The 25,883-nt window shown below is 50.5% G+C and overlaps 10 protein-coding genes across 10 annotated transcripts; 5 read left to right on the top strand and 5 right to left on the bottom strand.

Moving 5' to 3' along the window:
- Window positions 1–195: 195 nt before the first annotated feature.
- C7974DRAFT_390573 (uncharacterized protein) lies at window positions 196–1,527 on the top strand. Its single transcript, XM_046141478.1, has 2 exons — window positions 196–702; window positions 756–1,527. Exons 1-2 carry the CDS (start codon window positions 328–330, stop codon window positions 1,206–1,208), a joined length of 828 nt encoding a protein of 275 aa, XP_045999167.1. The 5' UTR covers window positions 196–327; the 3' UTR covers window positions 1,209–1,527.
- A 352-nt stretch (window positions 1,528–1,879) lies between these two features.
- Window positions 1,880–4,206, top strand: C7974DRAFT_355971 (uncharacterized protein). The gene is made up of 3 exons (XM_046139583.1): window positions 1,880–2,036; window positions 2,114–2,908; window positions 2,961–4,206. Exons 1-3 carry the CDS (start codon window positions 1,988–1,990, stop codon window positions 3,797–3,799), a joined length of 1,683 nt encoding a protein of 560 aa, XP_045999166.1. The 5' UTR covers window positions 1,880–1,987; the 3' UTR covers window positions 3,800–4,206.
- A 235-nt stretch (window positions 4,207–4,441) lies between these two features.
- On the bottom strand, window positions 4,442–7,035 carry C7974DRAFT_390570 (uncharacterized protein). The gene is made up of 5 exons (XM_046141477.1): window positions 6,451–7,035; window positions 6,187–6,392; window positions 5,715–6,130; window positions 5,078–5,659; window positions 4,442–5,025 (listed from the first exon to the last, which is right to left on the bottom strand). Exons 1-5 carry the CDS (start codon window positions 6,893–6,895, stop codon window positions 4,482–4,484), a joined length of 2,193 nt encoding a protein of 730 aa, XP_045999165.1. The 5' UTR covers window positions 6,896–7,035; the 3' UTR covers window positions 4,442–4,481.
- Window positions 7,036–7,564: 529 nt separating this feature from the next.
- Window positions 7,565–8,962, bottom strand: C7974DRAFT_470763 (2,3-dihydroxybenzoic acid decarboxylase). The gene is made up of 2 exons (XM_046146476.1): window positions 8,393–8,962; window positions 7,565–8,332 (listed from the first exon to the last, which is right to left on the bottom strand). The coding sequence occupies exons 1-2, from the start codon at window positions 8,692–8,694 to the stop codon at window positions 7,609–7,611; spliced, it is 1,026 nt and encodes a 341-aa protein (XP_045999164.1). The 5' UTR covers window positions 8,695–8,962; the 3' UTR covers window positions 7,565–7,608.
- Window positions 8,963–9,111: 149 nt separating this feature from the next.
- C7974DRAFT_470762 (uncharacterized protein) lies at window positions 9,112–11,146 on the top strand. The gene is made up of 5 exons (XM_046146475.1): window positions 9,112–9,290; window positions 9,354–9,870; window positions 9,932–10,459; window positions 10,513–10,708; window positions 10,769–11,146. The coding sequence occupies exons 2-5, from the start codon at window positions 9,448–9,450 to the stop codon at window positions 10,984–10,986; spliced, it is 1,365 nt and encodes a 454-aa protein (XP_045999163.1). The 5' UTR covers window positions 9,112–9,290; window positions 9,354–9,447; the 3' UTR covers window positions 10,987–11,146.
- A 2,125-nt stretch (window positions 11,147–13,271) lies between these two features.
- C7974DRAFT_150964 (cytochrome P450) lies at window positions 13,272–15,482 on the top strand. Its single transcript, XM_046135774.1, has 4 exons — window positions 13,272–13,672; window positions 13,725–14,331; window positions 14,391–14,602; window positions 14,653–15,482. Exons 1-4 carry the CDS (start codon window positions 13,457–13,459, stop codon window positions 15,361–15,363), a joined length of 1,746 nt encoding a protein of 581 aa, XP_045999162.1. The 5' UTR covers window positions 13,272–13,456; the 3' UTR covers window positions 15,364–15,482.
- Window positions 15,417–17,337, bottom strand: C7974DRAFT_151124 (putative cytochrome P450 monooxygenase). Its single transcript, XM_046135776.1, has 3 exons — window positions 16,953–17,337; window positions 15,688–16,892; window positions 15,417–15,638 (listed from the first exon to the last, which is right to left on the bottom strand). The coding sequence occupies exons 1-3, from the start codon at window positions 17,158–17,160 to the stop codon at window positions 15,513–15,515; spliced, it is 1,539 nt and encodes a 512-aa protein (XP_045999161.1). The 5' UTR covers window positions 17,161–17,337; the 3' UTR covers window positions 15,417–15,512.
- A 27-nt stretch (window positions 17,338–17,364) lies between these two features.
- C7974DRAFT_150976 (S-adenosyl-L-methionine-dependent methyltransferase) lies at window positions 17,365–18,964 on the top strand. The gene is made up of 8 exons (XM_046135775.1): window positions 17,365–17,560; window positions 17,614–17,648; window positions 17,698–17,783; window positions 17,834–18,062; window positions 18,112–18,249; window positions 18,304–18,556; window positions 18,611–18,777; window positions 18,831–18,964. Exons 1-8 carry the CDS (start codon window positions 17,519–17,521, stop codon window positions 18,862–18,864), a joined length of 984 nt encoding a protein of 327 aa, XP_045999160.1. The 5' UTR covers window positions 17,365–17,518; the 3' UTR covers window positions 18,865–18,964.
- Window positions 18,965–19,053: 89 nt separating this feature from the next.
- On the bottom strand, window positions 19,054–19,396 carry C7974DRAFT_411394 (uncharacterized protein; the record flags this gene model as incomplete). The annotated part of the gene is made up of 2 exons (XM_046143553.1): window positions 19,054–19,155; window positions 19,220–19,396. The coding sequence occupies 2 exons, from the start codon at window positions 19,394–19,396 to the stop codon at window positions 19,054–19,056; spliced, it is 279 nt and encodes a 92-aa protein (XP_045999159.1).
- Window positions 19,397–21,626: 2,230 nt separating this feature from the next.
- C7974DRAFT_390549 (uncharacterized protein) lies at window positions 21,627–25,446 on the bottom strand. The gene is made up of 6 exons (XM_046141476.1): window positions 24,902–25,446; window positions 24,625–24,854; window positions 24,256–24,564; window positions 22,786–24,207; window positions 22,173–22,730; window positions 21,627–22,112 (listed from the first exon to the last, which is right to left on the bottom strand). Exons 1-6 carry the CDS (start codon window positions 25,107–25,109, stop codon window positions 21,888–21,890), a joined length of 2,952 nt encoding a protein of 983 aa, XP_045999158.1. The 5' UTR covers window positions 25,110–25,446; the 3' UTR covers window positions 21,627–21,887.
- Window positions 25,447–25,883: the final 437 nt, after the last annotated feature.

Here is a 25,883-nt window from a genome sequence, read left to right as displayed (position 1 = left end):
ACGTTATCGTTGATTATCCCGGCAGATGCACTTAGGGTTAGTTGGATTCCTTCCAATCACACAACGCGGAGAGAGCGTGGCGAACTGATAAGTGATCTTACTCATGGGTCCTACGCAAGGCTGCAGCTATAGTTCGCATAGGAACGCTGCCGACGCTAACACTGATTCAGATTTCTTCTAGCCGGCGCAGACCCTGTGAAATTGACTCTGCAAAGTAGCTCATTCATCAATCGCAAACCCTCGCACCAAAGTCCAAACCCAAATTCAAAACTTGTCTACTTCGAAACTGTCAACTTCATTCTGACACTGCTTCCACATCCTATCAACATGGCAGATAAACTGGACCCGGTGCGACCAATGTTCGAGCTGAAAGGACGGAACTATCTCATCACAGGCGGTGCACAGGGAATTGGATTCGCAGCTACAAGAGCGATTTGCGAAATGGGTGGCAATGTGGCTGTCCTAGACATTCAGGAACGCCCCACGTCCGACTTCCAAGGGCTGGCCTCGGAATTTGGTGTCAAAACCTCATACCACCAGACCGACCTCACTCAGCAAGAGAGCCTCAACGCAGGATTTACGAAAGCTTTGGAGAGCCTCGGAGGAACTATCGATGGCTGTGTTCCAGCAGCAGGTATTGCCATCGATAAACCTTTCGTTGATCAAACATGGGAGGAATTTACTCGCATCCAAGAGATAAATGTGAGTTTCGAGCAACATGGACGCAGCCAACCATGTGTGACTGATAGAAACAGGTCCGCGGAGTCTTTTTCATTGTTCAACTGGTGACAAAGCAAATTATAAAGCAGGATACCCCTGGTAGCATTGTTCTCATTGCTTCCCAGTCTTCTCATATCGGCCTTCCGGGTTACAGGATGGCAGCGTACAATGCTTCAAAGGGCGGCATTCTGATGCTTTCAAAAGCACTTGCAGTAGAACTTGCCAAACACAACATCCGAGTCAACACGATCTCACCGGGATTTGTCGACTCTCAGATGACGCGAGATGTGCGCGAATCAAAGAGCAAAAGAGAGGGCGATCAGATGTGGCTTGCACCACCCTTGCAAAGACTCAGCACGCAGAACGACCTAACTCCTGCAATTGTATATTTGTTAAGTGATGCTGCGAGGCATACAACCGCTGCCGATATACAGATCACCGGGGGTTTACACGCTGGTACCATTGATGGTGTTATCAGTCCACTTTGAGTCATGACCGTAATGTAGTACATAATGCAATGCTCCATGGCTGCCACCAGTATCCTGATCAGACTGAAATCCGACCTGAGGAAGGGAGGCTCTGTAAGGGTCAGTTGTGTAACAAAGACAATCCGAAAACAGTCCACCCTTGCGTGGAATCTCTAATGTCAAGCCACAGTAGTCAGAATTCTCAGGTATAGAGCCAGCGTTTACCTTTTCTGTAGATTCTTGTTGTGCAGACGCGAACTTCGGAAGCGGTCAACCTATGATCGAGCCTTGAGTGTATCGTGACCTCCTGGGCGGAGTGGGCCCCTTACATTAGTTGGCGGGAAGGGAAAGAGCGACTACAAGGATCCGGAGGATCCTCCGAGCCCTTCAAAAAGACGCGACTCTTTGTTATCCGCAAACGGCCCTACAACACATTTGTCATTTACGCTGTCTTCATTTGGAAATAGTTTGAATTTGAGCTGACAATGTTTGTTATCTAGCCGACACACATGTTGGTACGCTATCCGACACCAGATAGGAACACTGCGCTACTGTACCCCAGGTTATGTGTTTCCCCTATCGTATCAGTCATATTCTATTGGCTACAGGTTTCGGGTAAACCCTCTTGTCGAGCTTTGGGCCTTGATACGACAAGAAGCTGCGGTAAGACGGTCATCCTCAACTATTTCAAAAGCGTGCGATCAGCTTCTTGAACGGCACACAATTCATCCTTCAGAACAAGAGTCTACACCGACAAATTCACTTTCACCTTCATCGTTCTTTGTTCCCCCCACTCCAACATGCACAAAACGACACCCGAGTCGTACGACCTTGTGGTCGTGGGTTCTGGTAAGTTAGATCATAACCACGAAAGAAGCCACGTTTGACTATCGTGGAAGTAACAGTCTGCTAACATCTACATGCAGGGTGGTTTGGGCTAGGGTCCGCTCGGGCTTACATTCAGTCACATCCCGATCAGAGAATAGCTGTCTTGGAGTCAAATGATACTGTTGGAGGCACATGGTCTGAAGCACGACTGTATCCCGGCTTGAAGTCGAACAACATGCTCGGAAGTTACGAGTTTCCCGACTTTCCCATGTCAGAAAACAAGTATGGAGTCAAACCTCTTGGCCATATTCCTGGAGCAGTACTAAATCGATACCTGACCGACTTCGCAAAGCACTATCGTATCTGGGAACGGGTGCAGTTCAATTCCACTGTCAGTCTTGTCGAGTCCACAGAATTCGGATGGACACTCACAGTGACAACACCGGAAGGGGAAAGAAAAGTCGACACAAAAAAACTTATTCTTGCAACAGGATTAACGTCAACGCCAAACATGCCGGTTTACAATGGATCCGAGAAGTTTGATAGGCCGCTATTCCATGCAAAGGACTTTTGCCGACGCGCAGAAGAGTTGAAAGGTGTCCGAAATGTCGTGGTGGTCGGAGGTGCGAAATCTGCCTACGATGTGGCTTATGCTATGGTTGACAGCGGCGCGACGGTCGACCTCATCATCAGACCAGACAGCAATGGTCCCGTCTGGATTGCGCCACGTCATGTTACTCCGCTCAAGCAGCGTATAGACACAATACTTAATGTCAGAGCGCTATCGTGGTTTAGTCCATGTCCCTGGGGCGACGAGGATGGCTATGGGTTTGTGCGTCGGTTCTTGGAGCGGACTGTCGTTGGCCGAGCGCTTGTCAAAGGATTCTGGAGCCGTGAGTGTTTCTTGAAACCTTGATTTGAGACTGATACTGAGGACGCATCTAGTCATGGGCAACGATGTTCTTGACCAGAACAAATATGACAATCACCCCGAGCTCCAAAAACTGAAGCCCTGGCACTCTGTTTTCTGGATCGGGAGTGGTCTTAGCATTCTGAATTACAGCACCAGCTTCTTCGATATGATTCGTGACGGCAAGGTCAGGGTTCACATTGAGAACATTGAGGAACTTGCTCCCGGGCAGGTCATACTGCAAAATGGTACTACGATCACGGCGGACGCGATGATATGCTCGACGGGATGGAAAAAGGAGTCAACCATTCGTTTCTCTGGATTAGATGAAGCAGGTCTGGGCTTACCTATAGATGCCAAGGAGCAGGCAAACCTCAGTCTTGAGTATGATTCCAAGGTCTTGAATCAATTCCCTATCTTGGAAAATCAGCCTGTCCTACGGTCCAAACCCAAGAAAGCAGCTGAGCCACTCCGTTACTATCGATTTATGATACCTTCGGCTATGGTAGAGAAGCGCAACTTTGCTTTTGCAGGCATGATCTCTTCGGTCAGCACAGCCATCTGCGCCAGTACCCAAGGCCTTTGGATCACAGCTTTCTTCGACGGGAGACTGGACCGGGAGCCCACGTCACAAGAAGCTATCACAAGAGAGATCATGATGCACACTCAATGGGGCAAATGGCGGTACCCTTGTGGATATGGAGCAAGTCTTCCGGACTTCGTATTCGAGGGCATCCCGTATGTCGACATGTTGCTGAAGGATGTCGGCATCAATAACAAGCGAAAACCGACCTTCATCCAAGAGCTCATTTCTCCTTATACGCCAAAGGACTACGACGGTGTGCTGGATGAGTACAAGCAGAAAAATGAGTAAGAGATAATGTAGCGGAAGGTCTGGGTACGAACACCTTAGCTGGTACGATGGAGGAGGCTTTGTCTCATCGCAAGAGATTTCAGAGAATACATTCAGTTCATATACGTTGCAGCAGATCACATGGAGCTGAAGTGGAGCGCTCCAAACACGCAGAGAGCGTCATAAGCATTCCTGTGATGCTCAAAGGAGCGACTCAGGTCACTGAACACGTGACTCATGACTGAGCCGCTCTAGGAGCCGGAGATACTATACTTCGTTCGCTCCTTGTATATTCGTCCCATTTGATCTCATCAGAGATCGGTGGTCCAATACATCGATCATCTGAATCTACACTAGGCTTCTCAATTCCTTCACAACACAATGTTTCACTGTCTCATGAAAGATAGTCCCGAAATTCAGAATAGTGTGTCGAAATTTCTAGATCAACGAATAGGTCGCATTGTTAGTGACCAGATTTACTGACTTCGGATCTTGTCAGATGTTTCACGCGGACATTTAGTTTTTGGTAGATGTGGACTCATGCTGTAATTCCGCAGACTATCGCTGAGTAGCTTATCAGAGCTTTGTGGGTAGCTATTGTTCACTGTCGCCTAGTCTGAGAAACAACATTTTGCTCATTACTTGGATAGTACGAATGAATATGAGTTATTCATCTGTATTCAGCTTCAATAATGAAGCGATTCTAGTTTAGTAAAGAAGCTAAATTCTGAGTAGAGGAATCCATGCATGACTCCGCATCCGGTAGCATACCAGCTGGATAGTCCATAGCGTACCTCTCCGACTCCCAAAGCATGCGCATGATAATGTCATTATCTCCCATCAGCGTAGAGTCGACTGGTTCGATATCGTTCAGCGTGTCCAGAGGAAGATTATCAAGCCAGTCGGCTGATGATATATCTTGCATAGTCATCTCTGGGCTCGGAAGTTGTGTTGCGATGATATCAGGCTCATTGGAGTCACCTGCGCCTTCTGGCAAGAAGACACAATCTACCAGAGTTCCTCGGGACGCCCGCTTTTTCCTGTGTGTTCGATCTTTGTAGACCTTGATAGCTTGATGGAAGCTTGAAAGAATTCCATAGTACTGTTCAGCTTGAGGGCTGAGATTTCGAAGCTCGCCCAGCACGTGTAGAGACTTAAGGAACGCCGTTCGTCGCTCAGAGTAATTGACCGCGTCTTCGACCAGGAGCGAAAAGCCCAGCACGAGGCCTGTCGCAAAGATCCATGCTCTGGCGGTTGTTAGAGACCCGTTGTTGCTCCAGGACGATCGTGTTGACTTACTTGAGGATGCACATATTTCCAAGTAGATGCCCCGATTTCATGACCTGATGACACATGTGCGCCATGAACGAAGCTGCCTCAATACATGCATCTGCCAACTGGTCGACTTTGGCGTTTCCTGCGATGTTGTGATGCCGGGATCTTGATGTCTCTGACAGTTGCGGGACGACATGTTGGATCAGGAATTGTCGTGTTACCAGTATCACACTGAAGTAGTAAGCTCCAGAAACGTGAACGTTCCCAATGATTGTATGTCTGCTGTTTGTAGATTCTTCTTCGTTGGACTTTCGCAATATTGATGGAAAATTTCGGCTCCGCTGTTGTAAAGCCAGGACCAAGCTTTCAGCGGTGTCAATATTCAGCTCGCCATCACCGGACTTTTGAACTGCGGTATCAAGGACCGCTGATATCTCATACGTAGCGCTAAGTGCCAAAGCTCTATAGATACTGTTGGCGTCGTTGTCAAGTTTGTCGCTAGGGCAGCTGGGATGGCCTGGACGAAGGGATGGTGTACTGCTTGAGCGTCCAAGAATCGAATTGCAGACGACGTCGAAGACACGTATACTTTTAGCTGTGCGGAGTCTGAAGAGCTGTTAGTCGCGCTTACTCATGTGTAGGCGTGATTCAAGACACATACCGGGCATCTCGTGTTGAAGGGGCTGCATATTTGTGCTGAGCAGATACATGCAAACCTAATATGTCGGCAGCTTTGGAGGCACAACCCAGGTACATGAAGGCAGAGTTCCGCCGACAAGCGCCAAACATGTAGAAAGCCATCAGAAGAAATACTCTGACAAGATCCAGGCTTGGATTCTCGAGCATCTGTGCGAAGGCCAGCTTGCGGGCAAAGGAGAACAATTCTGCCGCCCAGACTACAGCATCCTTGGTGGGTCCATAGCATTGGGCACCAATTGAGACCATAAGATACAACGAGGCCTGTTCGAGAGTTCTCGGATATGGGGGACTGGTCGGTTCATGCACGCTCGCTCGAGGCTCCATCTGTAATAGATTGCATACTTCTTCCCATGTGTATAGGTCGAGAAGACCGTTTGACTGGAGGCTTCTTAGAATCTCTTGCAAAAGTCACTTTGCCAGAAAGGAGTACCTACGGCGTCGAAAAAATACTGAATATAGGCTTTCTTGTCTTCAATACAAAGACCATCATAAAACCGGCTCGATCCGTTGTCGACAGCATCTGCCTCGAATAACCTTCGACTTTCTTGAGCATCGGTAAAACCAGAGGGACCAACCTGCCGTTCTAACGTCTTCTGAAGGAATTGTAAAAACGATATTGCCGCAGTGTTGCCAACGAATACTGTTGAATGTCGAAATCAGTACTCAGCTGAACAGAAGGTCAGGCCACGCGTACTTACCTTTCTCTCCACTATGGCTCGATAGCATGATAGACGGCTGAGCCATAACTTCAATCGATGATCCTCGGGTGTCGATGCTGGGAGGACTTTCTTCAGGAACATGTTCTTGTATGGTAGGAGCAAAAATGGGTCCTGGTTTATCCGATATAGTTGTAGATCCATGAAACTCCCATGAATTCGGGGATATCATAGCCTCATTGGTCTCGCTTCCCTCAAAGATTAAAGGTGCGCCCTGCGCCGGAGCCAAATGCGACGCTACCAATGGAGGCTGCGGCAACGGGTGATGTCTCCGACCAGCAGTATAATGACAGATACTGTCGCAACCTTTTTTCTGGCACGGTTTGCAGGGCTGATCGCCATCACAGCGCTTCTTGGACGCTTTACATTGATCGCATGCTCGGACAACTCGCTGACGATCCTGCGGCTTCACTGGCCGTCGGGGCATTACGTGGCAGATGCCTTCAATCTGTCATGTGACTAGTCCAGGTCGGTGCTGAGGTGGGTGTGCAAAAGCCGCTCAGTGTGGGGAGAGAAATGGGTTGCGGAAGACGGTTAAGGGGCAGCGGGTGCCGCTGTAGATAACGTTGTAGAACCTTCATATCCTCGCCGCTGCAGCCAACGATAGCAGTCCGTAGATCTCAGAAGTTAGTTAGCTGCGGACAGATTGCTCCACGCAAGTCAAGCTAATGATAAGCGTAGCGCAACGCGGGGTAGTAACATGGCGTACTCTGACTCGTGGTGCATGATCCGAAGATAAACGGAATGTCGGCAAGTGCGCGAAACGAGCCCGTTATTGAAATGCGACGCTGCTGTAACAATAATTTGGGTTGGCACTCTATGGAAATACCACAAGCGTAGATTGGAAAGATAGGATGTAAAGTAGGTAAGTGTGGACGCGCAACTGCCTAACGACGATTCCTCGCAGCGCTGTTGTGCTCGCCCTCGTTCAGAACCCTGACAGATCATCAAAATAATCACTTCACCATCTCGCAACCGTATCGCCAGGATCTTGTTGGGTCGAACGAGTAGTAAAGCCCATACCATGAATTTTACTTGCGGAGTCTGTACGATTTGCGTCATTCTGGTAAATCCTCACATTCAGCAACGTTCAGGTACACTCTGATGTGAGCTTCAACTTGTCTTCATGCTTTGATCTATCTAGATTACCTTCGCACTTGAATCTTTGTATTCCTCAAGTTTGAACAGGCCCTTGGCATTCTCTCTCCCAATCTTCAGGCGATCCCCGGTATTCATCTCTGCGTTATCGAACCAGGTGCAGCCATCCTCGAAAGTCTCGAAAGGATAGTCTACTGAAAACAAGATTCGATCAGCACTGACTTCGTCCTTGACGAAGTTGAGCGTTGTTGTGGAGAAGTGGCCGGAAGTCGTAATCCAAAAGTTCTCGTTGAAGTACTCGCGAATCGTTTTCTTGCACTCTAGCCCAGGCTTGAGGAGCTTCTTACGATCTTCAAACCAGTGGTTGATCCGCCACATGTCGAACGGAATATGCTCACCGAGATGCCCGAGAATAACTTGAGCTTTCGGATGGCGATCGAAAACTCCGTTTGTGACCATACCAAGCGCATGAAGGCTCACGCCGACAGCAAACGATAAAGGCGGGCCAATGAGCCACTGGCGGTCCTTCCAGAGCTTCTCGAAGACTATTCCCGTTGGATTGCGTGGATGCAAGTACAAGGGCACATCGAGATCTGTGAGCGTCTCCCAGAAAACGTCCCATTCCGGTTGGTCGTAGAAGATGTAATCCTCGCCGTCAGCTCCAGCCCTCTGTGTATCGTTTACCAATGCACCCTTGAAGCCATACTTTGTCACTGTCCGTCGCAACTCCTCTGCAGCTTCCTTTGGATCGTGCATAGAGAGTGTGCTATCACGAAATGTTCAGCTCTGGAAACGATCTGTAGAGGTAGAAATGTTATATACTTACGCAAAGGCACCCAACCTGTCGGGAAATGGCTTGATTTGTTCGGCGACATAGTCATTGATTTCAACAGCCAGCGCTTGGGCTTCCTTGGGATCAAAGATATCTTGGACACCTGGAGCAGTGTACGAAAGTATCGTATATCCAACTCCGTATTGATCCGCAAACTTCAAGCGAATATCAGTCAGATCCTGGATCTCCTGCGTATGCTTCTCTGCGTCTGTGCTGAACATGCCAGCCCACCATTTTGTTTTCTCCTCTAGGCGAGGTAAGGCAAACGCCTCTTCCAGAATAATTTTCCCGAGCATCGTGGGTGCTAATTGTGATACTTTAGGATGTCAATGTTGTGGTGTGACAGGAGAGGAACAATATCATAAGACAGATACAGACTTCCGGAGTACTAGATCATATGGGAGAATCAACAGGAGAGATACTTATGCATTGTGCGGAGTATGCTGACCAAGGCGGCGCGGGTCGTCATTCGAAGCTAGAAGGAGCGCGTTGGGTGCGTTTCCCGGGGCTTCCCCTCTTCTTGCTCGTTTCAGATAGTTTTGCATGCATTCGTGAGGTTGAAATGCCTGTTTACGGTTGTTTCCGGTGAGCTTGGAACCACTCATCGCCTATAGTGGTAGTGGGGTTGTGGAGGTGCGTTATCCGACCAGAACGCAAGTGTACCGATCTGGTGCATTACCCGCACCACCAATTCACCAATAAGACGCGATCCGCTTCGTCATCTGCGATCCGCACCCGCTAAAGCGCATGCGGAAAGTACCCTTGCCGCTATCCGCGTCTCTGGTGCCAGTCTTGTCAGATGGTCCAGACAAGGGTGCATGTGGATAGGCAGCGCGAGTTTAGAACATGCGCTAACAATTGTACACGGCTGAGCCCATATCTCAAGTCAGGTGTAAGTTTAATTTGTAAAGTCGAGTATATCACCAGAGTTTAGTGGACTGACCTGGAATCACAGCGAGCATCTCTCTCAATCCTGTTGCAAATTTGGCGACCTGTGTCAACGAACGGCTTCTCAAGTTCAGGTCAACCACAACGAACAACGGCAAACAATGGGATCCGTAAGCGAGAATGTCTGGAGACGGCTGAATGTGGCTGTGATAGGAGGTGGCATCGGTGGTCTGTCTGCTGCCATTGCGTTGCGTCGAGCCGGACATGATGTTATTATTTACGAGCGACACGACTTCGCTGGAGAAGCTGGAGCCTCAGTATCATGTGCTGCCAATGGCACTCGTTGGCTGCACGAATGGGGTGTCGACGTGGCAAAGGGCGATCCAGTAGTGTTAGAAAAGCTGATCAACAGAGATTGGAAGACTGGAGAGCCAGTCAGCGTGTACGATCTTGACGATTACGAAAAGAGATGGGGATATGTTTATAACATGTTTCATCGGCAGTACATGCACAAGATGCTCATGGACTGCGCATTACAAGAAGAGGGTGTCGGAACACCTGCAATGCTGAAGGTCAACCATGGAGTAAGTGCATTCCAGCCATGCAGAATCAGTTCTTCTCTGTAATGATCTAACGACGTTTTAGTGCCAGACCATAGACCTCGAGTCTGGTACCATCACGTTTACTGATGGTACCAAGGGCCAGCATGATTTGATTGTAGGAGCTGATGGCATTGGATCAGTAACTCGAAAGATCATCGGCTTGAATCCCGAGAAGCGACCTGCTGAGTCCAGCTGTTTGCACGCAAATGTTTTGACAAAAGATGCCAGAAAACTTGGTTTAGTGGACTATTCCCTCAACAACGCTCTTGAATATTGGGGCGGTCAAGAGGGCAAATGGGACAAGATTGTGCTTTCTCCATGTAATGGTGGTGAGCTTCTGTCCTACTATTGCTTCTTCCCCCGCTCAGCAGGTGATTATGCGAATCATACTTGGGGAGGTGCAGATCTTCCAGTGGCAGACCTCCTTGCACCATACCCCGAGCTCGACGCTCAAGTAAAGGCACACCTTGCCATAGGAATTGAAATCCAGCCTTGGCGGTTATGGGTACATCAACCTTACCCATACCTTGTCAAGGAATCTGTGGTGTTGATTGGAGACGCTGGCCACCCAGTAAGTAGTTTCTCTGTTCCTCAGATCATCCGTGACCTAATCAAGATTGATAGATGATGCCCCATCAAAGTCAGGGAGCTTGTATGGCAATTGAAGATGCAGCGGCGCTAGGTATTCTGTTCAGCAAGGCCTATTTCTCTGGGGATATCAAAGAATCCCTTGCCGTGTACGAAAAGGTCCGCCTGCCCCGAGCGACAAAAGTTCAAGCTTCTGCCGCTAAGGCAGCGTACAACATCAACGAACGCATTGGTAAATTGATTCCCTTTGATTTGATACAAATGATGCATCTACTGATATTGATAATCTTAGGCTTCTCAAGCAATACAGCATTCTCAAATTACAAGGTAGAGAATGAAGCGAAGAAGCTGACTATCGAAGAGATGAACGGGTACGACATGTACAAAGATATCGACCAAGCTTTTGCTGAGCGGAGAGGGATTCCGTATGATGGTCAATACGTTCGAGGGTTACCTTTTGGGCTTGAACTCTCCAACGGGATCACTGTAGACCAAGAAACAAAATTGTGAAATAGGAGGGTGTCAAGGAGAAACCCGAGAATCACATGTAAACTTCAGAATCGGTAGCATTAATACTGATATCGGCGCAGATCGTTAGACAGTATGTCTTGTTTCAAAACGGGAACCTTGAAATGATCTAGATCGTACAATCAATAGAATTCTAGGATCGACGAGAGAGATCTATAGAGAACAGATCACTCTTACGACAGTCACTTTTGTGCATTCTTCTCAATTTGGTGCTTGCTTTAGGTATCGCTGCAAATGTATGCGCCCCTGCCAATGCCATACTGCGTCATGACATACCCTATGTTTATAGGCAAGACTCACTCACAGCATTATTCACAAAAATGATAAGAAACTAACACAACTATCAGGCGAAGAATGCAGAGACTGTTCTTTACGGAGGCCAGAGAATATACCACTATCTTCAGAATAAGCGGGCGACACTTCCCAACAATCAATAACCGTGAATACAATATTGGATTCTGGAAGATGGCTTGAGTATTCGTCCTCGGCGACAAGAAAGCCTGTAGAAATGGTAGGACAAGCCTCTGATAGATTTGTCGAACGAAGACCGGGAAAGTCCTTTCAGAGTGAGGCCTGTCCCTAAACTTGCTTCCGACCTTTTCAGTCGCGTAGTCGGGGATACAGTACGCACCGCGACGTTTTTACCCTTTCCACCTGACGGCTAATATACCCTCGAGCCTGGATGGCAGATAAGGCCACAAGCCAATTTGCACAGAACAGTGCTAATGCGTGATCACTCTGCTCAAGCACCACTTTCGCGACCACTTGACCTGAGACTGTTCAACGTTCTTCTTGGCATGTCTGCCTTACACTCGTCCGTCCATTCAACGTCATCGTCTGCCAATACTGAGTGGTTTCCTCTCGTGGCAAGTGTTACATCATCCAGTCGTCGAACTGCCTGGCATGCGACAAAGTCTGTGTAGCGTGCAGACCCTCCGCGAGACGCAAGGGCATCTCTCGAACCCCCTGAGGTGCCATCTGACTCGATTGAAGTAAGCAAAGAGTGGGGCTTTCCGCATGTGGAGTATTTGAGGGGTGAGATTGATGCAGGTGTGAAGGATGTGCAATCTTTGCAGTGGAGTTCACGATGATGAACGAGCTCTGGGAGGAGCCATATGGTAGTGTGCGGGAGATGCGCAAGCAAACAAGTCAGTATGCCTAGGTAGCACCTAGCCGGCGACTGTTGTGACAGTTTCTCCAAACAGACCCATGAGAGGTGATTGCCTGGAGATTCGGGGCTACCTCGTTTATCCGAATGTCCGTGATTGGAAGCTGACAATGGCGTCACCACGCATGCCGAGCTTCCAGCCACTTGAATATCTTCTTACGCACAAGCACAGAAGCGTGTCCTACGCCACAATGCTCCTGATTTAGTTCACTAAGTGTTCTACTTACTCTCCAAAATGTTTGCATATGTAGTCAGCGGCAAATGTCTCAGGTCTAAATTACCCCCGCAGTTCTCTTCATGCGGGCATACACTATACACCAATCACAGTTCATCCATACGAATGAGACAATGGACTGTCCAGTCTTGACCAACGTGGATCCAGCAACAAAATTCCTTGCGGTCAGTTTTGCAGTGATCATACTGTAATTCATCGGGCGAGCTTCTAGGGCAAGCTAATCGACTTGTGTATATGTGCTCGTTATCAAAATTCTTAGCGTGCAGTGATCCTTCATACACGTCTCTGTGGGCAAGCTTGGCTGTGCGAGGCAGCTGTTCAGTGAAGTGATTTTAGGATCATAACACGGCAGCACTTGGCGCACGTTTTGGTATTTTGTCAGCAGCGACCTGACACTGTTGGCTAAATGACGGCTCAAATAAGCGCGAGTATTCGAAAGCTTCTTGACAGACGAACGCCCCTCGTAGCCGTTACGGTCTTAACGATCGATGCATGAATCGTTGACTCTCATCCCCATCAAGATTCTTACTCGAAACAGTGAACTAACATGTCGTACAAAATGGTCTTGTTGAGGCGGGTGAACTACGCGACGAGCCCGCACAAACGGACGTTCCAATAAGACCGGATACTCATCTGCAAAATTGAGTTTGCCCGTCAAGGGCTGGGCAGTAAGTTCCATGTGCGCGCTTGCACGACTCCAACACCTTTGGTAAGCCTTGGGCGTCACACTGTTGTCAGCAGTCACAAGCTCGTCAGCATTAGCGGTATTAGTTTCAAGCGTTGATCAGAAGTTGACCATTCAGCGATGGTGACACATTGGATATCGACTTCCCGCTCCATGGAAAAGCAACCCATAAGCTGACTGCCCGTGTTGTATAGTAAGATCTTGGGGCATAACGCGTTTCGCACAAGGGCCACCCCTGCTTGCGCATAGTACTGCTTCTGTACATGCTCAAAGCTCCTGACCCAACAGATATATATATTACTCTGCGTTGTCTCCGCACTGAATCAACGCTACCTGAAGCTTCACAGTATCAAAATCCGACAAAATGGATCTTATCACCCAATCTGGATCATCTTTCCTAGCCGTTGTGACCGGCACCTTGTTCTTTGCGTCCTACATGTTTTACAAATGGCTGCTGCCAAAGCCAATCAAGGGAGTACCATACAACACGGAGGCCACGAAATCGATCTTTGGTGACATTCCGGACATGTTGGAGCATCTCAAGCACAGCAAAACGATAACGGATTGGATGGAAGGACAAGTAAGTCTTAGGATATATTTCTCTAAGCTCTATCACGGCTGACATGCGACAGAACCTCAAACATGATTCTCCGATCGCTCAGACCTTCTTCAACTTGTTCCAAAAACCGGTAGTCATTATCAACGACTTCAAAGAATCACAAGATATCTTGATCCGTCGAAGCAAGGAGTTCGACAAGCCTGATATGATTAGCGATCTGTTGTATGGCCTGGCTCACGAGCACCACACGTTGCTAAAGTCAAGCGATGCGAGATTCAAGTTACAGCGCAAGTGGCTGCAAGATCTCATGTCGCCAGGCTTCCTCCATGGAGTTGCCGGGCCTCATCTACACAAGACCTTCATGGAGCTGATCGTCTTGTGGCAGGAAAAGATGCGCCTGTCTGGTCCAGAGCAGCATCCTTTTCCTGTCAAAACTGACATCACTCACTCGGCGTTGGAGGCAATTTGGGCAGCAATGTTTGGCACTGGTGAAACAGCGACTATCACGATGAAGCAGTATGATATGACGTCTGCTCTCCAGCCTGGGTCTGTTAAGATTCTCTCCGACGGCGCTCTCGATATCCCGATGGCAGAACTAGCGCCAACTTTTGATGCTGTCATCAAACTCACCGACATGTTTGAGGGTGTGACAAAGTCTCCATTCCCTCGTGTGTATGGAAGTGAGTGTCACTACAATACCCTATTACGCAGGAACAACAAGCTGACAGTAAATTCCCAGAGTATCTAACCTATCGGTATCCTGGCCTGATAAAAGTCAAGGATGATTTGATTCTTGATGAAGTCGATCAGGCCGTGGGAAGGATGCACAACATCAACGGCGATGATGGCAAGGTAACTAATGCCATAGACCATATGGTGCACAGGGAGACACAACAGGCCAAAAGGGATAACAGAAAACCTATGTACCACTCCAAGGCCATGATTTCAGAGGTAAGAGAAGCCACTTGAGCCAAAATAGCATTTTGACTCACCATGCGCAGATCTTCGGTCTTCTGGTTGCAGGGCACGACACAACATCCACCACGCTGATGTGGAGCATGAAATGGTTTTCCAGATACCCTGAAGTCCAATCCAGACTCCGCAGTGACCTCCGCAAAGCATACTCCGCTGCCTTCACCGACGGACGCGTGCCCACTGCCAAAGAGATCGCCACAGAACCCATACCCTACCTTGATGCTTTTATGGAAGAGTCGGTGCGTTTCAGTCAGACTGCGCCCATCATATCGCGGACCACTACCACAGACGCTGTGGTCCTTGGTTATGTGATCCCGAAGGGCACTTTGTGTGTTATGCTGGGCAGGTCCGGCGGTATTCTCAAACCAGCACATAAGATCCCCGATACGCTGCGCTCCCCTGCCTATCACACCGCGGGTGGCGGCAAGATCGGCGAATGGGATGAGACGTCGCCGGAGGAGATGGCCGCTTTCAACCCAGATCGCTGGTTGAAAACTGACGCAAATGGCAGCCAAATCTTCGACGCGACACTTGGTCCGCACTTGGGCTTTGGTGCGGGCCCACGCAGCTGTTTTGGGCGCAAGATGGCATATATCGAACTCAGATTGGCGATAGTATTGATACTGTGGCATTTCGAGATGCTCAAGGTGCCCGATCATCTCGACACTACCGAAGCTATTGAGCAACTCACACATCTCCCGGTACAGTGTTATGTCAGGCTGGCTCCAGCTCCATGAGGAATCGCAGGATGATTAGATTGATGATTTAGCTGGGATAGAAGGAATTAATTTACTGGTAATTCATGTCAATTATGTTGGTGCTCCTATTGTAGTTGCACGCTTAGTCTCCAAGGTCTCGCTTCCAAAATTCCCTTCCAACACCTTGACTAGGCGACTTGTTCTCGCTCAGTGACGAGCACCCACATCTGCTCCTGCACCCAGATACCATTGTAGTTTGTCGACTTCCATGGACTTTCAGGTTGAGTCAAAGCCCAGTCGAAGTGGCGCATAAACTTGAAGAGTGTTAGTAGATCTATCATAGACACTGGAGCATTGACTAACCTCAAACAAGACCTTCGTGAGCTCCAGCCAAGCGATAGGCTTCCCGAGGCACTGATACTTTCCGTACCCGAAGATCAGCTCGGTAGTGCGCCGCATTGCAGTCAGCCTCTCCTCATTCGCCTTGTTCTCTTCGAGCAGCCAGCGCTCGGGCCTGAATAAGTCTGCGTCCTCGCCGAACATAGCTTTATCGTGGTGTACGCCCCATGCATTGTAGCTGATATCTGTGCCTCCTGGCAGATAGTATTGCTTACCTTCTACGGTGACGCGGTCGCCGCCTGCGGGTACCTTTTTGGGCACAACGTCGGTCACAGGAGGGAAGATACGCAGACCTTCTCGAGCCACTGCTTGTAAGTACGGTAAGCCTTTCAGAGTAGCGTCCTGGACGATACCAGATGCGACCGAGCCTGAGCGTACGGCCGCATCCACTTCAGCCTGCAGGCGACGGTAGATGCGAGGGTGTGCAATGAGATATAGCATGGTTGCTCTGATCGCCGTAGCAGTAGTGTCAGACCCAGCAAGGATTTGCAGTAAAGATTCCGTAAGAAGGTCTTCCCTTGGGACTCCATGGTGTATGAAAGATGCCAACATATCCGAGCGACCTGTCATTGATTTCTCGAGCCGTGAGTCAATGAGCTTACGGGCTACACCAATCATCCTACCGAAGCCGCTCTTGTCTTTCTCTGATGGCCCAAGTAGACGCGCGATGGGAGGCCATTGCATGTACTTGGTCAGACCGAGCGCAGTGGACACCGCCACGATGAACAGGCCTTGTTCGCCGGACTCGATGTACTCATTTAAGTCCGCATCAGCTTTGAGATCGCCGAATGCTTCACCAAAACCAATGGTACTGATGACATCCAGAGTGAAATACTGAACCTTGCGCGCAAGATCCATTGGCTTCGACACTGCAGGTGTGGAGATGTACTTGCTGCGAATCAAGTGAAGCAACTCCTGCAGCTGACCGTCAATGTCCGGCTCCAACGACGAGTTTTCTTTCCCCGAATAACCAGCAGCCATCTGCTGTCTACGCTTGGTGTGCTTTCCTTCATCGAGTTCACTGAATAAATGGTCCTTGCCTGGCACAACGCGCGTCGCAGCATTGAACCAATAGGATCGAGTGTATTGCGAGCGAACCGCGTTCATGTGCGCGAGCAACTCAGGCGACGAGGTAATCAACTCATTAGGCCCAACTCGAGCGATAGGACCTGTCAAAGGATGAGCATGCCACGTTGCTGTACTCCCACGGCGCTAGTCGGGCCACTCACCATGCCTGTCGTTGACATCTTTGTATGCAAGATGCGATTGCAGGCCCAAAATCACCCGCGAGTGCCAGAACTCGGACCATCCTGTGCCGAAAGGACCGCTGAAATGCCGCAGGCGGTTGTATTTACGATATCTCTCCGCAAAATACAGAGCGAAGACGGCAGGGAGAATGAGCCATCGCAGCGCGTACAGCTGTGCAAGCAGCGACATGGCGAGCTGAAGAAGCGCGAGGGGAGCGGGGTCCTCCAAAAGTCGTCCATCCTGAAGGATGACTTGGTTTTAGGGGCTTCTTACTGTCACGGCTGGTTGACAAGTGGGGTGCATGCGCTCGGCGCAGCCGCGTTTGGTGAAGTTCCCGTGGCGAGCCTTCCCGTCCCTTAGCCCATAGGCCACGCGGGGCCGCCGTTCCCTGCCGCTATCAATCTTACAGGTTACAGCGATCCACTACAATGGATATGTCACTTACTCCGCCGCTTTGGTGCATAGATCCTTCACATTCCAGTACTTAACCTTTGACTGCTCGCCGCTTGCCCCGGTCCGTTTGACCCCCTCTTATCGATCCTGCACTATGAGTGATAATCAGCCTACCGCCGTCACGGTCGCAATCGACGTAAGCGCATGTGACGCCCGCTTTCAACAATAGGAAATAACGAGCGACAACAGACAGACCTAGATTCGACTTATGACGAAACAGACGCGTACGTGAACTAAGGAAGAAACGAGAAATGTGTTCTGAGAATTGCGCAGACAGAGCTATGCGACATCTTTGTCGTCCAGCGTCGAAAAGTACAAGTGGGAGAATGGCCGGCGTTACCACAGCTATCGTGAAGGAGGTGACACGCCTGAGCCCCGCCGCAACGAGCGCCTTGGCTGATTTTCGCAGCGTACAACTTCCCCAACGATGAGAAAGAGCAGGATAGACTGGACATGAACCATCACATGTGTTTGCTGCTGCTGGACGACAAGCTGCATTTTGCCCCACTCCCCGAAGACAAAGCAATCCGCGTCCTTGACATAGGAACCGGGACCGGCATCTGGGCGATGGATATGGGGGACAAATATCCAAACGCGGCAGTCATCGGGAATGAGCTGAGTCCCATACAGCCAAGATGGTGACTAGCATGCGTCCTTAACTTTATTGGAAGCTGACACGTCGAACAGGGTGCCACCGAACGTGTCGTTCGAGATCGACGATGCCGAGAGCCCATGGCCACCCCGAGAACCGTTTGATTTTGTTCACATCCGCTATATGATGGGGAGTATACAAGACTGGCCAAAACTGCTGCGCCAATCCTACGAGTGAGTCAAGACCCCTGGCCGTGCTTCCACAGAAACTTTGAACTGACTAGCCAGCAACTTGGCCCCCGGTGGTTGGATCGAATTGCAGGATTTCCACATTCTGCCCTACAGTGAAGATGGCAGCGCAACAGAGGACAACAAACTCATCGAGTTCAGCACCGTTTTCATAAGAGCCTGCGACAAGATGGGGCGAAATGGGTCTCCGGGACGCCTTCTCAAAGGCTGGGCAGAAGATGCTGGGTTCACCAACGTGCAGCACGACGTGCGCAAAGTGCCAGTCGGCCCATGGGCAAGAGACAAGAAGCTGGTCAGTACACCTGATGTTTATGGCGAAGGTGACGAATGGCTAACTTATTTTAAGAAACAAATCGGCGGTATATTCCGGGTGAACTTGGAGGAGCTTCTGGAGGCCGCGCTCCTGGGTCTGCTCGTTCGTGTCGAGGGCTGGAAGCCAGAAGAGGTCCAGATTTTTATTGCGCAGATCAAAGCGGGACTCAAGGACCGATCAGTACATCTGATGGAAGAGTTGTGAGTGAAACTAGGCAGATGATTCGCTAAGACGACGCTAACAAGTATAACAGTCACGTTGTATGGGCCCAAAAGCCATTGAACTAACAGGTTGTGCAAAGGTTTCGTCAAGAAGCAAACCCGGATTGTTTGGAGGCTGCTTATTTCTGTCCGTCCTTAGACATAGCGACCTGAAAGGCAACATGATAACATCCTTCTGGCATCTCAATCTCAATCTCAATCTCAATTTCTCTCAGTGTCCAACCAGGAAGTGTACTTTTGGCGTAGAGCCCTCACTCAATGTAGCTCATTCCCTTCGAGCGATGTCTTCTTCTTGCGCTGTTGGAGTTTTAGGCGGACTGGCGAGTTGAACGTGACTTGGTTCTCGAGCTGTCTGAACTAGACGTGTCATGCTGGGATGAATGGGCATTGACAGCCTTGGCAAATCGTCTGTCCAGTATACCGCAGGTCCGTTTATGACGACAATGCCTCGCTCGCTTAGGCGTCGCCACTTAGCTTTTCCTTTCCAGTTCAGGTAGGCGAGGTAGGCGATGACGAGTAGTATCTGGAGCAGAATGATGCCAGCAACCGTGAGGAGGGTTATGAGTAGCTCGCGATCAGCAGCCAAGTCGACAGCCATGGTCGCTGCCCAGGGTGCGTATGCACTCGACTGATGTTGATGTACGCGCGAACGGTCGTGGGTGAAGTAAAGGTCTTGTTGTCGCTGGGCAAAAGTTTCGTGGGTCCAAATGTGCGCGATCGAAAGTGAAGGTACCGACAAGGGCATAACCTTGAAGCACCAACAAACGCCCTGATCCATACAGATCCCTGCCCACCTCAAGCTTTATTATAAGCTTGCTCAAGTTCCGCGTAGAATCCGCTCCTCTTCCGCGCCGCATTGCGCTCCCACCTAAGCTTCTCCTCTTTCCTCCTCCGCTCCTTGGCTCGTTTGTGCACATCGGTCTGCATCTCAATACTCTCCTGTTTGCCGGCTTGTCTCTGCTTCTTCTGGTGATTGTCGATCAGTTGCTGCAAGAGTCTAGGGATGCCGAGGAAGTAGAACATGATGAAGTTGCCAAATAAGATGGCTGCGATGAGAACGAAGACAAGGACGGTTCTCATGATTAAGGGATGAGGCGCGCAATACACGGTTATTTATGAAGACGCAAACGGTTCAAGTGGGTGACGGAACAAAAATCACGTCCTGGCGGGATGTGAACCGATAAACTTCTTGTGTGTGCGAACTGAGGAAGATCCGTGGTTACGATGGACCAATTGGGTGAGATTACGTCATTCCCCTTCAATGACTGAAGGACGTCCTGCTCGCAACCCTACAATCTGCATCGAAGGAAATGCTACTGCCAGAGAACGATATGCAACCGAAGGTATGGCTTTGTTACGTTTGGTACGAATTCTAGTCCTCCAGAGTTACAGAGCTCAACACCACCATTGCTCCGCAAACGGCACAGTGATAGTGGTAGCATCTAATTGCTGATTGAACCACTTACTTCATTTCCTTATCTACCGTATGCATATCGAGGCCGCGCTACTGATCCTGAGCGAAGGGGCCGTTGATTGTGTCTGTCCTTTCTTTGCAGTGTAGGAATGCATGAGTTTGACAGCCCTCACGACCTCTCCGTGTGCGATACATTTCCAACACACACACACACACACACACACACTCACACCATCTTCGCCTTGCTTTTAATCTGTTGGCCTCATGTTGGTAGCTGAAACCCCAGCTTCGGCACCAAAACCTCCACCCCATTCTTCGCACACCCTCCAAGGATCTCCATCACCCTCCCCTTGAAATACGCATACGCCTCCCCTCTATTATCACACCTCCCATCCCAATCCACACTAACCCATCTCATGCCCCTCATCTCTCTCACCATCTCCAAAGCCCTCTTGACATCCCTCTCCAGCCCGACAACCGTCTTTTTATCCTCCAACACCTCAAACGCCTCCATCACAAACACCCTGACGCCGCCAACAGGGTCCGCGCGACACGCCACCACGCGCTGCAGGAACAGTTGCAGCGGATAAGGGTACCCGCACACCTCGTTGAGCGCGAGCGCCATTCCGCGCGTCTCGGTGTGCAGCTGGCGACACACGCGGCCCAGCGCCGTGAGCGCGCTGACAGGGACGGGGGGCTGCAGCGTCATGGCGTAGGCGAGGCCGTAGTAGTCTTCTGGGCTGACGCGGGCGCGCAGCACGCCGTTGAGGAAGTAGAGGCTGATGCGGTGGTTGCCGAGTACGTAGGCGTATATCTTCCGGCGGATTGGGAGAGGGAGGCGAAGGAGGGGAGAGTGAAGTTGGTCTTCAATTGTGCTTTCCGTGTTGGTGTTTTGGTCTGGGTTTTGGGTGCTGGACTTACGTTGGTACTGTGGAGCGGCTCAGGGCGGCAGGTAGAAGGCGTCGAGGCTTTGAGACGCCTGGACGATGAGCAAAGACCTGCATGGTGGCACTGGACTGGATGGCGTAAAGAGTTGTTCTCGTAAGACTGGATTTGTGTGGAATCGCGTGTTCGAGCTCTTTGTGGTGAAGGTGTTGCGCCATGGTGAGGTGACGAGCAATGTTTGGAGAAGAGAATCAGTGCAGGACGATTGCTGTTTGTGACCTTCACCTCGTGCCGCTACTCGTGTTCCAGAATGCGAATAATACCGCACATTCAGGCCCAATAGTTGTAGATTTTGGCATGGTTCACTGGACCCTTCGTTTGCCGTGAACATAGGAGACGCGACTCTCTTCTCTGCCACGCGAATAATATGTAGGCAACACAAATACGCATTTACACGAGGAGGTGGACAGCAGTGGTCGCGTGGAAATCTGGGTATAAATTTAGATTGGAGGAAGCTGGTAATGCAGTCCTGATGATGCGGTCACTCATGATGATACGATGCATAGGAAATCACTTGCGAGCATGTGTACCCTCGCTCTTGCTGTCTCTGTTGCAAGGCAGGTGCAATAAACTTTGGGCTGATCAGCACACTGATTGCTGAGAGATACGGCAACAAAACGCGTTAAGATAGATCTGTTCTCATCACGTCGACATTCAGCCATCTGCACATATACAGCTGTCATTAGGTGTCATCTAGGAATACGTAGTTCTCGCTCGTTTGAAAGTGCATCTACCGCGCCAGCACGCTCCTCAGCATGGCCAGGAAACTCGGATGCAGCTTCTTGATTTCTTCGATCGTCGGCTTCTTGGGCTCGCCCGCTCGCCTCTTGAGCTTATCTGCCGCGCGTGCGCGGCTTGTGCGCTCGGCTTGGATCGGATCGTCGTCGTCGTCGAGCTCTTCTTCTTCGTCGGAGTCGGTGGCATCGTCGTCGAGTTCGAGATCTTGGAGATCGAGCTGTGTGGTGTCAGTATGTTCTGATCTATATGGAGAGCGCGTGGGATTGTATTGACGGACCTCATTAAGCCCAAAGTCGCTGCTCTTGAACCCTGCCATGCCGCCTAAAACAGGGTCAGGCTCATCACCAGCACTCGCCATCTTCTGTCGAGTCTTGTCCTGGTGCCACTTCTTGCGAGCGGTCTGCCACTTGATCAAACTATTGATCTCCCTGATAGCTTTCCGCTTATCAATGCTGCCCGAGTCCATACCTCCCTGGAACAAAGCATTCATGTCAAGCTTGCCGCCACTGTCAGGGCCGTGTCGCAGGAACTCGAGGATACCTTCCAGCCAACCCATAAGCTGGTCAAAGAGACCGTTATCATGGATATGGACCTCGTGTACAAATTTGTAGAAGTTATCTTCGTGACGCGCGCAAAGATCGATGAAAGCTTGAACCGTTTGGTTAGGATCTGCAGAGACTTCCTGTCTTTGACAAGCTTCGATGGTCTTGATCGTGTCATCGACGAATACGGCAAAGTCAGTGATACTGTTGTACACGTTCGCAGATTTATACACGCGGACAAGCGGTTCGTAGAAAATGGTGAAAAGGTCGCGGAAGAGTTGAAGCGTGGTGGGCTGTTTTTGTCAGCCAACATTTCTCTCGCAATAGATTGTGTATCTGAATGCTTACCTCCTCAATGATTTGTAACATCATGAGCTTGTCTCGTTGTCTCAGACAAAGCTTGAGATACTGTTTGAGATGCGCGAAGAGTTCAGCGCCCTGTCGCAAGTCCTTGTCGATCTGACCAGACGCATTAGTAAGGACGCTGTTGACGCTACGAGTGCTGTTGTTTCTGCTAAAGCGACGAGTCGGCCTCACATTTTCGACCGCGTTGTTCCACGCGACGTAAGCATTAAAGACCTTCTCCACCTGCTGAGAGCTCAACTCGGGTTTGAAAAAATCGGATCGTAGGACCGTCACGACAATGTCGACCTGCTCGCTCTCTGCCTCTTGCCGTAGTATCTGTTTAACATCTTCATCCGATTCAACATAGGCTTTGATCTTTGCGCACAGAACCTCGTCCTTAATTTTCGTGGAGCCGAGGGTGTCGATCGTCTTCTGAACAGAATGAACGCCGTCATTGATGGCCATACCGAAGATGCGCTGGAGCAAAGATCTTGCACCAAACGGTTGCGCAAGGAACAAATCAAGCACGCCGCTCATTACCGCTGCCGGGTTAGCAATCCTGATGACGTTCTTCAACACTCCATAAGGTACGAGTGAATGTATCCGTTTCGCCTGTGCGAAGAGTTCCGGCGAGTTGTCTTCAGCCAAGAAGAGGTGGTAGATGGTAGCTGCAACCTCTATTCGCAACCACTCTGCGAACTTCTGGTACTCCGGTTTGAGCTGCGATATCGAGTTCTTCACCCTGATCTCCTGGAAGAGGTGGGAAAGGCCGTTTCTTTCAACAATCTCTCGCCTGAACTTCTCCATGTGTATGTCGAGCTCGGCGGCACGTTTCCGAGCTACTTCGTAGAATTGCTTCTGCTCTTGTATGCGCTTCTCGTCCATGATCATGCGCCTCTCGATATCGTCCATTTCTTCCTCGTTAATTTCGATAGGATCGTGCGTGAGGAAATCAGCCATAGCGTTTGAATGTGCAATCCTCTCATTATTTAGGAACGATCGAAGGAAAGCTCGTAGTGAGACACGCTGCTCTTCGCGGTAGAGAGTGCGCGACGGTTGGTATCCGAAGCCTTCTCCCGACGCACGCGGGGACCGTGCTCCTCGAGGCTCGAGTGATGTTTGTGAAGCATTCTTCTTGTGGCCGCCGCCCCAGAGGTAGCTTCGCAATCCTCCACCGCCGCCATCGGTCTTCAGGTAGGTGTCGGGTGCTGGACCTTGGGTCGAGACTGATGAGATGGAGCTCGCATCGTCGTCGTCTTTATTCGAACTCAGAATTGAATCTTTCTTATTCTTGCGAGGGAGCGGAGGCAGAACTTTTCCAGGGAGCTCGAGACGTATGCGCTTGTGGAGGTTGACGAAGTCTTGGTAACGTCGACCAACGTAGATTTCTCGATCGTCGCTTTGCTTGACTCTAATGAGATATTCCTGCGGCTGATTAGACTTGGCTGACTGGGCTTTCAGGTGTTGACCTACCGCATGTGTGTGATATCGGAGATGCTTTTTTACAGATGTAGTGCGCACGCCAGCGACGTTGACATCCCAGCCATTAATGAAGTGTCCACTTGGCGCATTCATGTGTAGACCCTCTTCATTTGCGCCTCGCTCAACAATCTCCATCTCTGAGAAGCGGATCCTCTCCTCGTAGCCGGACGCAGTGGGAATTCCAGAGACCATCATAAGCTCAACCAACTTCTCTGCCTTTAGCGCTAGCTTCCTTCGTTTCGTCTCTTCGAGGCGGTCTTCCGACGACGAAATGTCTTTGCTTGCGAACGACTGGAGAAACTGCACACATGGTATTGTCAGCATTCGCCCATAGTGTCTGGAATGATGTCACCGACTCACCACTTGCAGTTTGTCTTGCCAGAACTCCTTCTCCTTGGCCTTGTCCAGGAACGGGAAATTTCGCACATGGTTGACGAATATGTAGCGCAGCAGTGGGAGCTCGGAGTCTTCTGGAGCGATTTCGCCGGCGTCTGAGTGGAAGGGTGCGCCGAAGCGCTTGAGGGCAGTGGGAGACGAGAGTTCGGAGATTTCAAACTGGGTTTGCTGGGAGATGAGTTCGCGCTTGAGGTCTGCCCGCTTGTCAGTGTCTGCGGGCGGCCGGTGTTCGGCTGCTTACAGTGCTCCTGCTTGCCGGTCAAGATGGACCCCTCGGGCGGCACCGACATCATGGACACCATTGTGTAGCTGGTGTCTACTCGTCGCGGGCCCGGTCGCCCTGCGTCTGTGGTCTGAGGCTCGCCGAAGTTGGACACGGAGGGCGTATTGTCCATGGCGGGCGCTGCAATACCGTTGACTGCCAGGCTAGGCGGGGTGCCTTGGGCCATGATAAACAAACGGACAAGGGAAAGAGGGGCAGAAAGAGGGCGCAGGCGTCAAGCTGGCAAGGATCCGACAATAGTTATATAGAAAGCTCGGTCCCGCGAGCACGGCGAAGCAATAAAGTAATGTCGACGCGTGTTGTATGACGCCCGGCTCACCTGCAACCCAAGTGTGGCTGTTAGCTGGGGCTTACACGCTGCTCCACCAGCGGACTTGGCCAGGGTATGCGTGCACGATGCTCAAGACGGCCTCGTCGGAGATCAAGACGACTGTCGATTCGCCCAGCGGACACTGCGTCGATGCTTGTCGGCTCGCAAGGCACTGCGGGCGCGCAGAGAACTGTGGCTGGTGGGCAGGACTGCGTCACTCATGGCTTAGCCGGTAAGGCCGGGCAATCAGCGCGCGCCTGGCGAATCCACCTGGTCTGCGCGGACGGACTGCACGGGCGACAAAGGAACGCACGGCACCTGATGTGCCCTTGTACCTTGGCTGCAGTCAAACGATCTTTCCTTTTCGTTTACCGATACGCACGCGTACGCTTCTGGAGCGCAGTTTCTGATCTTTCCGGACGGTGTTCAACTCCAGCTGCGGTGTTCAACCCCAGCTGTTCAATGCATGCACCCATGTCCGTCACCTGCGTCGCTTTGAGAGCGTCAGAAGCGCAGCCGTTCAGACGACCGCAGTTCCATGGCAGCTCACCTCTAGTGCCTGTCTCGCACTTGACCCTGCCCTCAACCTCTGAATCGCGGTCTGGACCACGTGCCAAGTGGATCACAGGC

The sequence above is a fragment of the Boeremia exigua genome (assembly GCF_020726555.1).
Source record: "Boeremia exigua strain MPI-SDFR-AT-0100 chromosome Unknown C7974scaffold_4, whole genome shotgun sequence".
NCBI lineage: Eukaryota > Fungi > Ascomycota > Dothideomycetes > Pleosporales > Didymellaceae > Boeremia > Boeremia exigua.
This window is presented reverse-complemented; position numbering and strand designations above follow the sequence as displayed.

Bases quoted from the DNA above. Each gene is read 5' to 3' on its own strand.
- C7974DRAFT_390573 (XM_046141478.1), top strand. From the start codon at position 328: ATGGCAGATAAACTGGACCCGGTGCGACCAATGTTCGAGCTGAAAGGA. The intron at 703-755 runs GTGAGTTTCGAG...TGATAGAAACAG, and splicing joins CTCGCATCCAAGAGATAAAT to GTCCGCGGAGTCTTTTTCAT.
- C7974DRAFT_355971 (XM_046139583.1), top strand. From the start codon at position 1,988: ATGCACAAAACGACACCCGAGTCGTACGACCTTGTGGTCGTGGGTTCT. The intron at 2,037-2,113 runs GTAAGTTAGATC...ATCTACATGCAG, and splicing joins CCTTGTGGTCGTGGGTTCTG to GGTGGTTTGGGCTAGGGTCC. The intron at 2,909-2,960 runs GTGAGTGTTTCT...GGACGCATCTAG, and splicing joins TGTCAAAGGATTCTGGAGCC to TCATGGGCAACGATGTTCTT.
- C7974DRAFT_390570 (XM_046141477.1), bottom strand. From the start codon at position 6,895: ATGCCCCGACGGCCAGTGAAGCCGCAGGATCGTCAGCGAGTTGTCCGA. The intron at 6,393-6,450 runs GTAAGTACGCGT...GACATTCAACAG, and splicing joins GAGCCATAGTGGAGAGAAAG to TATTCGTTGGCAACACTGCG. The intron at 5,026-5,077 runs GTAAGTCAACAC...AACAACCGCCAG, and splicing joins GGAAATATGTGCATCCTCAA to AGCATGGATCTTTGCGACAG.
- C7974DRAFT_470763 (XM_046146476.1), bottom strand. From the start codon at position 8,694: ATGCTCGGGAAAATTATTCTGGAAGAGGCGTTTGCCTTACCTCGCCTA. The intron at 8,333-8,392 runs GTAAGTATATAA...ATTTCGTGATAG, and splicing joins GACAGGTTGGGTGCCTTTGC to CACACTCTCTATGCACGATC.
- C7974DRAFT_470762 (XM_046146475.1), top strand. From the start codon at position 9,448: ATGGGATCCGTAAGCGAGAATGTCTGGAGACGGCTGAATGTGGCTGTG. The intron at 10,460-10,512 runs GTAAGTAGTTTC...CAAGATTGATAG, and splicing joins TTGGAGACGCTGGCCACCCA to ATGATGCCCCATCAAAGTCA. The intron at 10,709-10,768 runs GTAAATTGATTC...TGATAATCTTAG, and splicing joins CAACATCAACGAACGCATTG to GCTTCTCAAGCAATACAGCA.
- C7974DRAFT_150964 (XM_046135774.1), top strand. From the start codon at position 13,457: ATGGATCTTATCACCCAATCTGGATCATCTTTCCTAGCCGTTGTGACC. The intron at 14,332-14,390 runs GTGAGTGTCACT...GTAAATTCCCAG, and splicing joins ATTCCCTCGTGTGTATGGAA to AGTATCTAACCTATCGGTAT. The intron at 14,603-14,652 runs GTAAGAGAAGCC...CACCATGCGCAG, and splicing joins CCAAGGCCATGATTTCAGAG to ATCTTCGGTCTTCTGGTTGC.
- C7974DRAFT_151124 (XM_046135776.1), bottom strand. From the start codon at position 17,160: ATGTCGCTGCTTGCACAGCTGTACGCGCTGCGATGGCTCATTCTCCCT. The intron at 16,893-16,952 runs GTGAGTGGCCCG...ATCCTTTGACAG, and splicing joins AGATGTCAACGACAGGCATG to GTCCTATCGCTCGAGTTGGG. The intron at 15,639-15,687 runs GTTAGTCAATGC...ACACTCTTCAAG, and splicing joins TCACGAAGGTCTTGTTTGAG to TTTATGCGCCACTTCGACTG.
- C7974DRAFT_150976 (XM_046135775.1), top strand. From the start codon at position 17,519: ATGAGTGATAATCAGCCTACCGCCGTCACGGTCGCAATCGAC. The intron at 17,561-17,613 runs GTAAGCGCATGT...GAGCGACAACAG, and splicing joins CCGTCACGGTCGCAATCGAC to ACAGACCTAGATTCGACTTA. The intron at 17,784-17,833 runs GTGACACGCCTG...TGATTTTCGCAG, and splicing joins CCACAGCTATCGTGAAGGAG to CGTACAACTTCCCCAACGAT.
- C7974DRAFT_390549 (XM_046141476.1), bottom strand. From the start codon at position 25,109: ATGGCCCAAGGCACCCCGCCTAGCCTGGCAGTCAACGGTATTGCAGCG. The intron at 24,855-24,901 runs GTAAGCAGCCGA...ACAAGCGGGCAG, and splicing joins GACCGGCAAGCAGGAGCACT to ACCTCAAGCGCGAACTCATC. The intron at 22,113-22,172 runs GTCCGTCAATAC...GACACCACACAG, and splicing joins GCGACTTTGGGCTTAATGAG to CTCGATCTCCAAGATCTCGA.